Source organism: Cygnus olor, chromosome 4, assembly GCF_009769625.2.
Source record: "Cygnus olor isolate bCygOlo1 chromosome 4, bCygOlo1.pri.v2, whole genome shotgun sequence".
Classification (NCBI taxonomy): Eukaryota; Metazoa; Chordata; class Aves; order Anseriformes; family Anatidae; genus Cygnus; species Cygnus olor.
The window spans coordinates 36,103,265-36,117,065 of record NC_049172.1 but is presented as its reverse complement, the minus strand read 5'-3'; the positions used below and the strand labels follow the sequence as shown (position 1 = coordinate 36,117,065).

General features: G+C 37.2%; 1 protein-coding gene and 1 long non-coding RNA gene across 6 annotated transcripts in view; one reads left to right on the top strand and one right to left on the bottom strand.

Annotated features, from left to right (window-relative positions):
• Positions 1–13,294, top strand: part of GAB1 (GRB2 associated binding protein 1) — a 98,458-nt gene extending 85,164 nt beyond the window's left edge. For 4 of the 5 annotated variants that reach the window (XM_040554611.1, XM_040554608.1, XM_040554609.1 and 1 more), the window contains exons 7-11: positions 5,180–5,269; positions 7,372–7,465; positions 7,802–7,925; positions 10,925–11,047; positions 11,295–13,294. In XM_040554611.1, coding sequence (XP_040410545.1) covers positions 5,180–5,269; positions 7,372–7,465; positions 7,802–7,925; positions 10,925–11,047; positions 11,295–11,453 — 590 coding nt within the window. In that variant the 3' untranslated portion in view covers positions 11,454–13,294. The remainder of the gene's footprint in view (positions 1–5,179; positions 5,270–7,371; positions 7,466–7,801; positions 7,926–10,924; positions 11,048–11,294) is intronic. The other variant, XM_040554610.1, reaches the window with a different exon arrangement.
• On the bottom strand, positions 8,009–11,389 carry LOC121069003. Its single transcript, XR_005819192.1, has 3 exons — positions 11,377–11,389; positions 9,627–9,631; positions 8,009–8,405 (listed from the first exon to the last, which is right to left on the bottom strand). It is a non-coding gene; the product is annotated as an uncharacterized LOC121069003 (long non-coding RNA).
• Positions 13,295–13,801: the final 507 nt, after the last annotated feature.

The window sequence follows — 13,801 nt, the reverse complement described above, 5'->3', positions numbered from 1 at the left end:
TAAGCTCCTAATCAATAAACGCATCAGAACTCTGTACTTTGGTCTTAAACCACTACCTTTGGTATTGAAGGCTTTTAGTTGATCATGCATTGGGGGATTGTTAAATATAGACATGTAGAATACTTTCAAATTAGAGCAGTCAAATAGTATTTAGGTGATTAATAGCTTTGGTATTCTCTGAATAGTTTTTGTGGCATTTGGCAAGTATTTTATGAATACCAGTGAACCTTAACTATCAGATACATTTTGCCTTTATAATCAGATGTTTTTTCTAATTCATTCTTAATTTCTGGAGTATCCAAAGTACCAGTGCTCTGAGAGAAATTATTTGGAGAATTTAAAGGAGTCTAAGAAAACTGGAGAGTATCTCTTTAGATGACTGATTTTAATTCATAATTTTGAACGAATGAGCTGCTTCCACTTTGTTTTTACTGTCGTAAAGAGACTAGTCATCGTCTTCTGTGTGGAATCACTGACCAGAACTAAGCACGGTATCGATACTCCTATCTGTTGCAGGATACTAGTATGGAAATGGATATGAATCTTGTGCAACTAAATACATGTTTCTAATTAGAAGTACCTTGGCAGGAAAAAGTCTTAATAAAAACAGAGATGAAAAAGCAAATTCAGGATATTTGTAGAGCTCCATGTTGAAGACCATGTACTCAGGAATCAGAGTTCGCTGGGGTGAGGAAGAGAAGGAAAGGGGGAGGTTATTCTGCATAATTGAAAGTCAAATAATAAACCCTGTGGGATTGAGACTGAGCTTCAGCCTTGTTTTTTTAAGGAAAAGGACACAGCAGTTCTGAGTACTGGAATTCTTGGACCTCTGCAAATTTCAGTTTCTCTAAAAAAATAAAATAAATGCAGCATCTTTATGTATTTAATGGAAACTGAAAAATGCTTTTAGTTATGTTGCTCTCAAAGTACTTCTATTGATGCAGGACACTCGTGGATGTTTTTCCCTCTTGCTCTCCCCTTTCTATTCCAAGTAAAGCACTGCTTTAGCATTCCTACGTCTGATCTCCTTGTCTCGTGAGGATTGGAGTCCTGTTGGCCAGGAAACAGCATTAGCAGATCACACATTTCTGAAATTTTATGTCACATTAGTAGATTTACTTTAAAATTTTAAGCTCTAAATACCTGGCGTTTAAAGAGTGTGTTGGCCTCATTCATGAGGATGTTTGCAATTTCCTGATGTAAAATCCATTGCCAGCAAGCTATGGAGAGCAAGCAACCACTCAAAAAACAAGCTTCTTTTTAACAGAAGTCTTGTTAGTACTAGTGCTTCAAGGCTATAGCCTGAAAACAAAATGAGACTATTCACTGGGTGCCTTGTGTTCTCAAAACCACAACTGGACCTACCTACTCTGATGCAGGACTTCGCTGCAGTGGTAACCCTTCCTCTCTGCTTCCCCCTCGCCCTCCCCACATCATATTTCAAGGTGTTTTGGGAAACAAGAGAATACGTTAGGCTATGGAGAAAAAAACAGCAACAAAACAAAAACGTTTTTCAATTATACCATTATTTGAAACAAAATCAAACAAGTGAAATGGACTCTTCTCCTGATGATTTGTGAGACAAAAGCAGCATTGACACACACCGAAATGCCAGGAGCAGAATTCATGCCATCTGACTGCACTCTAACACTGGATCCATAATCACTTGTTCTACTTGGCAGTTTTTACAAGCAGCCATTTGTTAGAAAAATAGACTTCGTTAGTGATGTTTCAGCTCAGAGTGCCCTTGCACAGTATTCGTATCACTGAGTGTGTAGAAACTGAGTTTTTCTGGCTGTAGCGTTCTGCATTTTACAGGTGGTGACTTGACTGAACAATGAAAACATCTAATTTTCACTTCTTGTTTGGTTGGTTTCACTTGCTGTAACTTATTTGGTGTTTTGGCTTTTTTTTTCTTCTGTGGGTTCCTTTCAGGCTGTGTTTTAACATCACGTTTCCTTTTAGTTCAAAAAAACGAAAAAAAAAGAAAAAAGAGAAACTGTATTTTAACCCAGATTTTTCATTCCCGGAATGGATTTGTAAATTAAAAGCGTTGCCTCATATAAGTGCCTAAACATTAGCTGAGGTAAACTAGGGCGAGTGGGCCTAAACCGTAGGAAATGCATTCCTTAGTGTCACTGGTGTTGGAACACCAGATGGAGCTGGGAGCTCCACAGACACCTTGCATCACCTTTAGTAAACTAATTAGAGGAATGGTCCTGTCACTCTTCTTGGGAGGTTATTTTGGAGAATAAACATTGGAGACCAGTCTGTTGTACAGGTATGATGCATTTTCTCTGTTATAACCAGCTCTTTACTCTGAGAGCACTTTGCTTCCCACAAGCTTGGAGGAGCAAAGTAGAGAGGTTACGTTGGGTTAGCATCAGGAATTTCAATTGTAGTATTTAAGCTTTTTCAGTCCTAAAAATTTGTTCTTCTGTTTGTAGATATGACTAATAGAGTAGCAGAACTGCTGATATTTAGATAAGGAATGGTAGTTTGAAATTCTTTGATGGATTTATTTAAAACGTGCCTTTTGAGGGAGTTAGAGGTATTATCAAGGGCTTTTCTGTGCCATAGCCTTATGTTATTTTTTTCTTAAATGAACAAAAATGGAGTAGAGGAATTCTGTAATACAGACCCAAAAATAAGAAACATCAGTCTCATGATTGTGATTTTTCCCCAACTCCTTTTCCTTTGCCTGGTGTCAGATTTTTCCTACTGCAATGTAAGCTCCTCAAAAGAGATTAGGCCTTTTGTTTTTTCATTTTGTAGAGGGAAAACTTGCACAAGTATTTTAACTCCCTGTGACAAACTAACTAGGGGAACTGCATTATCCTGGCTATCTGGTAGCAGCAAGCTGTTTTGCCACTAAATTTATTTTAGGTTGAACAGTCTTTCAGGAGGAAGAGATGAAAACTCAGTCTATTTTATGCTGGAACATTTTGTATGTTCTTGTCTGATGCACAAGAGAAATATTATAGGGACCTGTACTTATTTAAATAGCTCTTCAGAAAGCCTCAGAACAGTTTCGAAGTGCTAAATTAAGTATGAGGCAGGCAATTACATAATGCCCATATTTTACAAACAGGGATAATCACATAGTTCAAGAAGGTTAGCTGCATGAGACCACATAGAATCATTAACAAAAGCAGAAATAATGAGTCACAGCCCTGACTTCCATGTGCTTCTCTCCCATACTGTTGGTTTCAGTTGCTTCAGCCTACATTTGGCTGTAAGAGGAGAGGTTATAAAGTACGTGCTGGTTAAATAATTTCATTAACCCTATTACGTGTGCTAGATTTCTCACTGTACATAAGATCTATGCTCATGTGTAAGTACGTTGATTGGCATTTTAAATTGAGTTGTATTGGCCAGATTATAAAACTGAAACAGAATTAATACGACTAGGTAAGGATATTGAGCATCAAATTGTTCTTATTAGAAAACATTGGAATTTGAACTTCTAAATCTGTTCAATTGAGCTTGAGATCTTGGCCTTTTGTATAGGCAAGCTTTTATCATTGAGTTGTAGGCAAGGTACTTAGGAATATTGAATCAGCTCAGAATAAACTTGGCAGCGTGTTGGGTCATGCTTTTGATCTAGGTCCAGTCAACAGCATACTTTACGGAAATACCATGTGTACCACTTGACAGTCCAAGTCTTTGGTCAGCATTGCCCAGCCACTTGGTCTCTTCATCAGCACTTCTAGCCATTTAAGGGATCATCTGTTTCTGAAATTAGAAAAGAAGCCTTTGTGTGAAAATTATTTCATGTTCTTTTGTTTTAAAGCTGCTGTGTGGCAATATTAGTAAATAAATAGTCTTACCTGCATGGTCTCTTGGAAGTGCTGTGTAAAATTTAAGATACAGTAAAAAAAAAATAAAAAAATCTGTTTACCTTTCTTATTTGATTATTCCCAATACTTAGCGATAACAGTAATAGAGCACTTCATATGCAGAACCCTTGGGGTAGGGATTTGCAAACTCGTGGCGTTCGTTGCCAAATTTATTTTTTACAAAGCGTTCTCACTCACTGCTGGTAGAACCAGCCCACATCTGAGTCTGTGCCAGTCCTTTTCCCTTTTGTGCTGTGGGGCAACTTTTGAACATAATCAGCCTTAAACTTATTTGGTTTATTGTAAATCTTTACCTTTCATATGGCTTCTTGGTGTACCACTTGAAGGCACTCACTTTTTGTAATATTAAACAAACCCTTTGTCAGGTAGACTTTCATGACAAGTTAGTTATCATGCATTATTGATCATATTTATTTAAAATACACAATGTGACCAGAACTGCTTGCAGAGTTTTGTTAAGTTGGCTAAGAGGTTCCTTACTGAGAAGGGGGTTATATTACTACTGCCTGGAGGGAGCGTGTTGAATCTAAAATGTGTTCTTATTTTATACTCATCTTGTTACCAGGTTCATTTAAAAGGTTGCGTTGTGTGATAGCATAGAATATTAGGGAATGATTAGTGCATCCACTGCACTTGCACGTGTTCGTATACAATGGGAAAAAGAATTAAATGTCATTTTCTGATAGGGCTGTTTGTGGTGAGGGCTGGAATGCTCTGTGCTGTATGCAGGCTGGGAGCTTCGAAAGAAAGTCACCCTGCTTCTGCAAGGTCAGGGAGGGGATTTTGATGCAGATCGATACAGACCTCTTGGTAGCAAGTTTAACTACAGTGTGGAGTTCCTGGTGGCTTCTCAGCTAAAGGGGTACGTAGTGGGTAGGACGTTTCCCTAGACCATCCCTATATCCAACGTAATACTGGAGCTAAAGAGGACTTAATTTCTTTGAGGGTAGCTTGACTTATGTCTGAAAGGTGACTATTCTCCTGTCGTGCTAGGTATTCCTCAAATAAGGAATTTATGTAATACAACTTGAAAATAGTGGTCAGTTATAAAATTTGTTGATACATGTTTTAGCCTTTTTGTACAGCTTTTATGCTTGCCTCCAGCAAATGACTTGCATGCAGTGTTTTCTTTGTTTCAAGTTTGGTGCTTAAGCCTTTAGCGTGAGACCTAACTAGACTGTAAAACTCTTCCTTCAGCAGCTTGCTTGTGCTTGTGGTGTTAACCTTTCTGCAGGGGGTTGTGCTGTTTATTTACAAAACTCCATTTTCCAGTTATGAAAAGAATATTATATTAAGAGAGTCTTCTTTTTACCAATTAGGTCAAAGTCCTAAAATTTTAAGACCTAAACCACATGGTTTAGAGCGAACTGATTCACAAACCATAGGTGACTTTACTACAAGAAGAAAGGGTATGTACTTGAGCACTGTATGTATATGGAGCTTTATAAAAATAAATAAAAATTAAGTGAACTGTTACTCTATAACTCTCCTCTAGCCTTCTTACTTCTATTATAATCTAAGATCATAGATGTGTATCCTATGCCAAGCAAAAAACTATGTAAGAAAGTAAAGCCTTTCTGTTGTGAACAGCAGATGAATACATTACCTTGACATTAACATAGATGCTAGATCTCTTAAATTTTAGCTGTTCATATTTTGGATTTACTTTTTTGTTTGTTTAGAAACAAGTATGTGTGACTCACATGTAAGTTGCTTGAACTGTCTTTTGTTAGGCAATAAACCTGAAGTCACCGTTTACTTGGGTCTTCTGTTGTAGGTTAAATGCTGAAGTAAGGCAAAATACCAATCCTGTGACCATTTAATAATAATGTGATTTATGTAGGTAACTTCATGAACGTTGCAATTAGTCTGGGCTTAAATCAAGATGCTGAGGTGGTGCTTGATGTTGTCACGTGAAGTAGAGCAAATTACAGATAACATCAAAAATCTCACAGAAGTGTTGCTGTTCAGTACCTTTGGTCGTTAAAGCCCATTGCAACCAGATGAAATATTCCTTTGACGAAGTCCTTACTCTTTCTGCTGGAGTGGTACCTTGGCCACTGATTGTACCTGCCATTTAGCCTCAGGCCTTGACAGAGGACTGGAGCTGAGCTGATAATTTTTGTCACTCAATCTTCAGGATCATCTTGCCTATGTAAAGTTCAGTTCTGCCACCCTATCTCGTATGATACCTTATACCTTGACATAGATGAGTTGTAGGTCCTCTTCTGAGGCTGTGGTGACAGCTTTTTATGAGCAATTGAGTTAAAGTGGCACAATTACTGAAGCAGGCTTGATATGCTTTGAGTAATTATGACTTTTTAATTAAAGGAGAAAATTGTTTGGGATGCTAAAGACTCATGCTTATCCAGAAAATGTGAATCATAAGTCTTTGTTTGATATGTAAGATAGCTGACTCTTCAGTAAACTCTATCTGAAGAGTGAGTATAATGAAAGTATGATGAATACGGTTCTGTTTTTTCACTTGCAAGACAACCACGCTGATTAAGCAACTGATTTCTGTCAGTTCCTCATGTGGTCGCTTATGACAGCTTTTATTCTACATGAACTAGTTCTGCATGCCTGATACTTGATCTTGGTGAATTTGTTAACATGCAGCAAACAGATAATTGGGGGGACGGGTGGGGCTGGATGTTATTTCAATGGCTTTGCTTTTTATCTTAAAACAGTTTTAGGGAGAATGAAGTAGAGATTTGAACTGTGGCGACAGTTTGACCATATGTAATTTTGTTCCCTAAGAGTCCCATGATCCTTCTTGAATTTTTTTAAATGTATAGGAAGGACGAAACAAAAGTTGGAGGGAGAGATGAGATGATGTTTCTCACTAACAATCAACTTGTGTTTCTGTTCTGAAAATGGAATTAAAAAATGGCACCTTTTCTAGCACATTAGCTGTCACTGCTGGCACAAACACGCTGCTCTGCTCTGCAGTTGGTGAGCACTGAAGCAAGCCAAACACCTTTTGGAACTTAAGTATTGGCTCATCTCTCCGTTTTGCAAACTTAGTTGCAGATTCTGCCCACACTTTGAGCTGTGAAACCTAATCTGTAGGGGCACATGCATACAGTGAGAGCAGAGTTTGCATAATAATCATTGTCCACGAGCCAGGAAAAGTATACGGAGTTGGCTTTGTCGGCATTTTAAGCTGAAACTGTCAACCCTATCTGCACTTGTCAGTTCAGCAAGTCATTGTGCCACTGTAAACACAGAACATGATGCTGCCATTTTCAGTCTTTTTGAAATGGAAATTGTATGTATGAGTGTATCTTGCAAATTCTTAATTCGTGTTTTTTTCTAAATACTGTTGCTTTTTAGTAACTGGAAAATTTAAACTACAGGTTAACGTATCATAGCTTTATAGGAATTTCCTAACTAGTTTTCACTATTTGAAAAACAGTATTTCCTTCTGGCATTTACGCTTTGAAAAGCTATTAAATTTAAGTTTGTTTGGGAATGTTCTGTGCTTTAAGGTTGTCTGTTTCTTGTATAGCAAAACCAGCTCCACTAGAAATAAAACCGCTGCCTGAATGGGAAGAATTACAAGCCCCAGTTAGATCTCCTATCACCAGAAGCTTTGCACGAGAGTAAGTTCCTAGCTTTTCTTCAGTTGGATTAACTGTTTTTGTTGACTAGTGTTAATATATGTGTATACACATCTGTGTTATATTCTCAGCCTGTGTAATACAGATTGAGGTTTCCTTTGGAAGTGTGTGTGTGTATGCACGCATGCGTTAAGACAAAGTATGTCACTGATTTTTTATTTTGCAATATCATATGTAAAAGACAACGTAACCAAAAAAATGCAACACTCTAGTAATCTTGAATGAAAATTTCATCTCTAATGTGCTTATTTTTGTTGTTTACCAGGAGGTTTAAGATATTCAAGATGTATTGTTTGTAAAATAATTCCTGGTAATTAGCTCCTCCAGGTTTCCCATGTCTCCCAGACCGGATTCAGTTCATAGCACAACTTCCAGCAGTGACTCGCATGACAGTGAAGAGAATTATGTTTCCATGAATCCAAATCAGTCCACTGAAGACCCAGTATGTAAAATCTACATCTTAACTACTCTCTTCCTGTGCAGTCCTTACTTATAAATCATGCAAACACAACACAAATCCTTCCACTCAACATCACCTTCCTTTATATTTCTAGATCAAAAATCTTAATAAGTCTGTGTAATAGAACTGTAATTTTGTTAGGATTTCACTGAGGAAGTTAAGAGTATAGTCATTTATAGAGGCTATGGTTAGTATGTATGTCTGTTGTACAAAACAGGTCAACATGTGACTTTCTCTTTTCCCTAGAAACCATCTCCTCTTGTCTGCCATTGTTAGTTCTAGACTATGTAGCAGTTCAGTATCAGGGCATCAAGGGAAATAAATTATTCATAAAACTTCTAAGACAGGCTTAAAAACCTTTACTAAAAGGAGATCTTCCAAGAAATGTGGAAAGGATGGGGGAAAAAAAGGATCGATATGTTTGTATTCTGTTGAAAACAACAACAACAAAAAAGAACTGAGCTACCTCTGCTTTTATTAGGCTTCTTTTTTTAAAAAAAAAAAAAGTCGAATGGGGCTTTGTATACTAAATATCTATTTTTTTCCCTTTTGGGGAGGGTTAATTCAGATGGTAGAGTTTCAGATATTTAGCTTGCAGTGCTGTCAGAGCTAGTTAAGAAAAATTAGTGATGTGTATTGTGTGGTGGTTTGTTTTTGTTTGTTTGTTTTAATTGGGGAGAGAGAAAATGCAATAGCATTTTCAAGTAAAAGAACAGCAGTAGGCCTAGTCCTGGAATGAAACATGGTCCAGAATATCCTTAAAGCAGTGGGGGGGATACCTGCATCTTGCCCCAGGTTTTGGGTCAGGGTAGTTTCAATGCAATTACAACATTTTTGATGCTTGGATTCTCTTTTAGTGGGGAATACATTTTTCACCTTTAAAGCCTTATGAAGCTATGGTTTCCAAACCTCCTTTGGGGTAGAGCCTGCCTGCTGCCACCTTTTTTTTGTGCTATTCATTTGTCTGCCTTCCTATATGGCATGTGCTATCCCGTTTCACTACGCCCTGGACTCTTCTCACAGTGCTGCTTGCTACCCCACCCCCTGCTGTCCCACATACCTACCCCAGTCCCCTCCAGTCTTCTACCTCTTGTGCTCCATGGCTGCCTGTGGATACCACTTCTTAGGTCCCTCTGAGCAAGCCCCTCCTGCTGACTTCTCTGCAGCAGCTCGGACTCAGTGCAAGCTTATGAGCCCGCAGAAAGTCTGGCTCCTGTTTTGTGCGGTGTCCGACCTGTTGGCAGTGCAAGCGCGCTTCTCAGGTGAAGCGTGCTTCAGCAGTGGGATGCCAATGATGTAAAAACCTAGCCCATCTCTTACAAGAGTGCTGTGCAAGAGGCACTGGTAAGTAATTGGTCACGTCCCATTTTACAGATGCAAGAAATGTCCTGTTTTGAACAAATGTTTGGAGTCGCCTCTGCCCATAAGTAGATTTGCAGAATCGCAATTAGAAGTGGAGATTTCTGTTGATTCTTACAATGCCGTTTCAGGGGGTTTAACTTCTGTGCTAAGACGGTGTATTTAATATTGCAGCCAAAATGGCCTGTCATTAGTACCTTCTGTTTGCTTGCACCATTCTTTCTTCAAGGTTGTTCTACAGATATCCTTCCATTTTCATTTAAGTATGTTTTAAGCTTGTTTTCTAATGCTTATGTTCTGCCTGTCTAGTTTGTGTGAAATAACATATCCTTTTCTGTTTAATGAGTAAGAGCTTTTAAAATACATGCTGGAAACCTTTATACAGATCCCAATTTTTGTTAAATATGCAGAAATATGTTTAGAGAGTTTGGGCAACAAAAATGAACTGTTGTCACAGTTGTTTGTGTTTGTCCTTGTTTACCACTTAATGAGATGGACGATACAGGTGCAATGGATAACATGAATTGAAAAAGCCCAGCCTGTTAAGATTTAACCAATAAAATTTTATTTCCTAGAGAACCTGAATGTTTCCAGATATGTCAAGGCCTTTGTTTTAATGTGTGCTAATTAATTACATAGTCTTTTCAAAAGTTTTGATTTGTTCCAACAACATCTTAGAAAGGAGTCCAGACTTTTTTCATCCTTTTCTGTCATCAGCTTTGAACCATCTTGTTTGGACATGTTGCATTTCTGTTTTATTTAATAAAATCAGCAATATTCTGCTTTCTTTCAAGTTGCTGTCAGCCTTACCCTTCTGTCTTTCCTTCTGCCTTCCTCTTCATTTTTTGCTGACTGCTGCCCTCTGTCTTCCTTTTTTTTCTTTATCTTTTAGAGAAGAGTCCTTCTATTGTACTGTTCCTATAACACCTGTTAAGAGGGAGGGATCAGGCTGGGAGAGGACAGAGGAGGTGAGGTTGTGAAAGTATGGGCTAATTTAAATTTAGGTATATGCAATACAACTTCAGTTCAGGCAGCTCTGCACAAATTTCCCAAAGTTTTAATATTTTAGTTTTATTAATTGAATAACACCTTTTGATTTTAAGCTTAATTATGATAGCTTTTGAGTGACATGCAAAAGTTTCCTTTGGAGCTTTGCCACTATTTTAAGGCTGAAATTCTCCTAAGGTATTTAATGGCAATTATTTTTTATAATTTTAATTAAGAGATGTTAGATTTGAGATGTAACAAATTCTTTAAGAAATAAATAAATGAAGGAAACACCAAAACCACTCCATTCTTATATTGTGATATGAAAGGGGTATTAGATGGAGGACAGATTGATTTGGTTGCAACCTTAACTTTGGGGGGTTGGTTTTTGGGTTCCATTACCCAACCCCCTTTGGATTTTGACTCTGTCCCAAGCTCAACATTGTTCCATTTCCACTTAAATTTGAATATACTTGCTGCACAATGTCAGTAAAACTTGCATGGTTTAACTGATTGTAAGAGCTCAGCCAGTTGTTTAACCTTGAATATTTTGACAGTTTATAATAAGCATATTTGATAATTTCAACTATTAGCATGTACATTTGCAGCTGAAATTATTTGTATTATAATTTCAGAATTTGTTCGGTAGCAACAGTCTCGATGGAGGAAGCAGCCCTATGGTAAAACCTAAAGGAGATAAACAAGTAGAATATTTAGATCTGGACCTAGATTCAGGAAAATCTACCCCACCTCGTAAGGTGAGCAAATTTTGAACTTGTACATTTCTGCCATGAGGTGCTTAGAATTTCTTCACGAGTAGTTGCTGGGAAAGAACCTCCAGCAAGATCACCCTAATTAGTTTGTCAAAAGGTCAATTGGAGAGGTTCTGTTGGACCTGTCATTGAACGGTACCTGTTCTATATCTGTTTGAGACATACATTTGATTTTTCTAATAAGTAGTTAGTTTGTTTTAACTTTTTTTTTGTCACCCTTGTCTTTATCCAGAAAAAGAGTAGTGGTTCAGGCAGCAGTGTGGCAGACGAAAGAGTTGATTATGTTGTGGTTGACCAGCAGAAAACACTAGCACTGAAGAGCACACGGGAGGCATGGACTGATGGGAGACAGTCTACAGAATCTGAAACACCGACGAAAAGCGTGAAGTGAATATACTGCCTTTTCTTTGGAGAACAGAAAGGAGTGAATTTTGAAGAATTACAGGACCACAATGGCAGCATGGCTTGATTGTACAGTATTCACTGGTGTGTGAATAGGTTCTTGACCGAATAGGATGGAAGCCAAATGACACTTCAAATGTATCAAAAGAATTGTAAGATCATAAATCAGCTATGTGGTCTCTGGAAAATTTGCAACCTGTAAATAACATGTAAAATAGTACTGCTTAGCTTTCAGAAAACTTTTTGTTCTGTAGTTAACACATCTGTAGTATTACCATGTTTATGCACTTTTTCAGTTACAATGTTGGTTCAGGTATTCCCAGTTAGTGTACCTTAACGCCTAATTTGTCTGGAGATTTTTTTCTTTACACTACTATTTCTTACAAGTTTAGGTTAATTAAGCTACATGTAGATACGGAAATTAATATTTGAACTTCATTTAACAACTTAAAATTGATTTTTGCGGAAATACTTCCACAATTGAATAATCTACTTGAAATGTCAAGAGATGACCGTTAGTTACCTACTTGTTTATATTTAATACATGCGAAAGATTATTTGGAAGTCTACAGGTTACCTTCCTAACAAAAATTGCTGTGAGTTAATAATAATGAACTATACTGGGTTTAGACCTACAATCCTGGCTTATATGTTAGTTGTTAGTGGTGGAACTTCTATTGTATTTTATTAATGACAGTGTTCTGTGTTCGATGGGTGAAGATTCTGCAGGGTGGGATCTTACACTTTTAAAGACTGAATAATTAAATACCAAGTAAGCCTGCAAACCACTGATGGCATGCAGTAATATTGTGATCTCACACTTATTAACAAGAAATAACCTTTATATTATTTACAGAAGGTAGAGTATATAAATCAGGTACGTACCAAGCACTGTTGTGCTAATACACTGATCAGGTTTAGACAATGAGCTTTAGTTTTGTACTATTTAGAAGTTCTAATGTCAGTTTTCAGTTCAAGATTAATGGGACAGTTTGACATTCACTGTTTGTAGTACTAGCAAAATACTGTGATTTTGAATTAGACATAATTCAAACGGAAATACTATGTTTTGACACCATAGTGCCCTTCTTATGATCTTTATTTTACTTTAATCTCCTGCTTGGCCTTATATTTAAATCCCTATGCAACTGATATTTTGTATCTCTGTTTTTAAAAATTAGGTAATATTCTTAAATGATCCCCTTGTAAACCACTTGTCGCTCTTTCCTGGTACAGGATTTTAAGCTCTGTATACTGTGATCCTTTATTTTACTATGCCAGTTCCAAATAATAATCTGCCTTGGTTTAGGAACATGTTGTTGTTATCTGGAAGAAAATAGAGCTCTTTAAATACATGAACGAGTTAGGTCTAGATAGAAAATTTACTAACGCTTTTTTTACACAAATGCCCATAAGTAAGCAGTTGGTTTTATTTTCCCACCCAATTGTTTTATTTTGTGCAAGTCATTTAAAAGTTGAGTATAAAGCTGTGTTGTTTTCCGGCACGTTGGCCTTAGTACTGTGTCTATTCTACCATTGGTTGTTTCTCTCCCCTCACAGCCACAATCTACCATATGTAAATTATGTTATTTTTAACAAAGGTTCTTTTTAAATTAGTAATATTTTGATGCTTTGAATGTTCATTTAAAAAAAAAAACTAAACACAATGCATTTTGAGGTGGATTTTAAATAAATCAAGTTGTTCAGTTTTGATGTGTAAATTCTGTCCTGTGAAACAGTGAACGGGTATTAATATGTGTGTAAAGGTGCCTAGATACAAACCACTTTTCTCCCAAAGTTGTACATTATCTCTTAGTACCTTTCAAACAACAAAAAAAAACGTCTAGAGTTTTCAAAAAAGAGTTCAAAAAAAGAGTTTTCAAAACAAATCTCTGATGTAAAACCCTGCCGCAAGCAACTAAATTAATCTGAGTCCCAGCCTTCTGGGAGCCAGGAAAAGTGATGCGAGCCAGGGGACCTCGATGGCTTAATCAAAAGTAGTTGAAATCCTTAAAGACCCTGGAGCTATAACTCAACTCTGCTTTGAAGGTTGTATCCAATACTGAACTGCTCCTCACTGATGCTACAGCTGACAAAGCCACAGGCATGGTGAATAATTAGTAAGTCTAATGTTTGGTTTAGGACATACTGGTTTTAATCATTTTATTGGTACAATTGCAACTGTGTACCTCTACTGATGAGTTGCCTCTAATTTGTTAGCAGAAGTGATTAGATAATCACTGCTCCTGTTTATGCACTGTAGTTACTTTGCTTAACGTTGTGGGAAAGAGTCATGCTGTGTACTCCTGCAATCACACACATGCCCAAGGATTAATT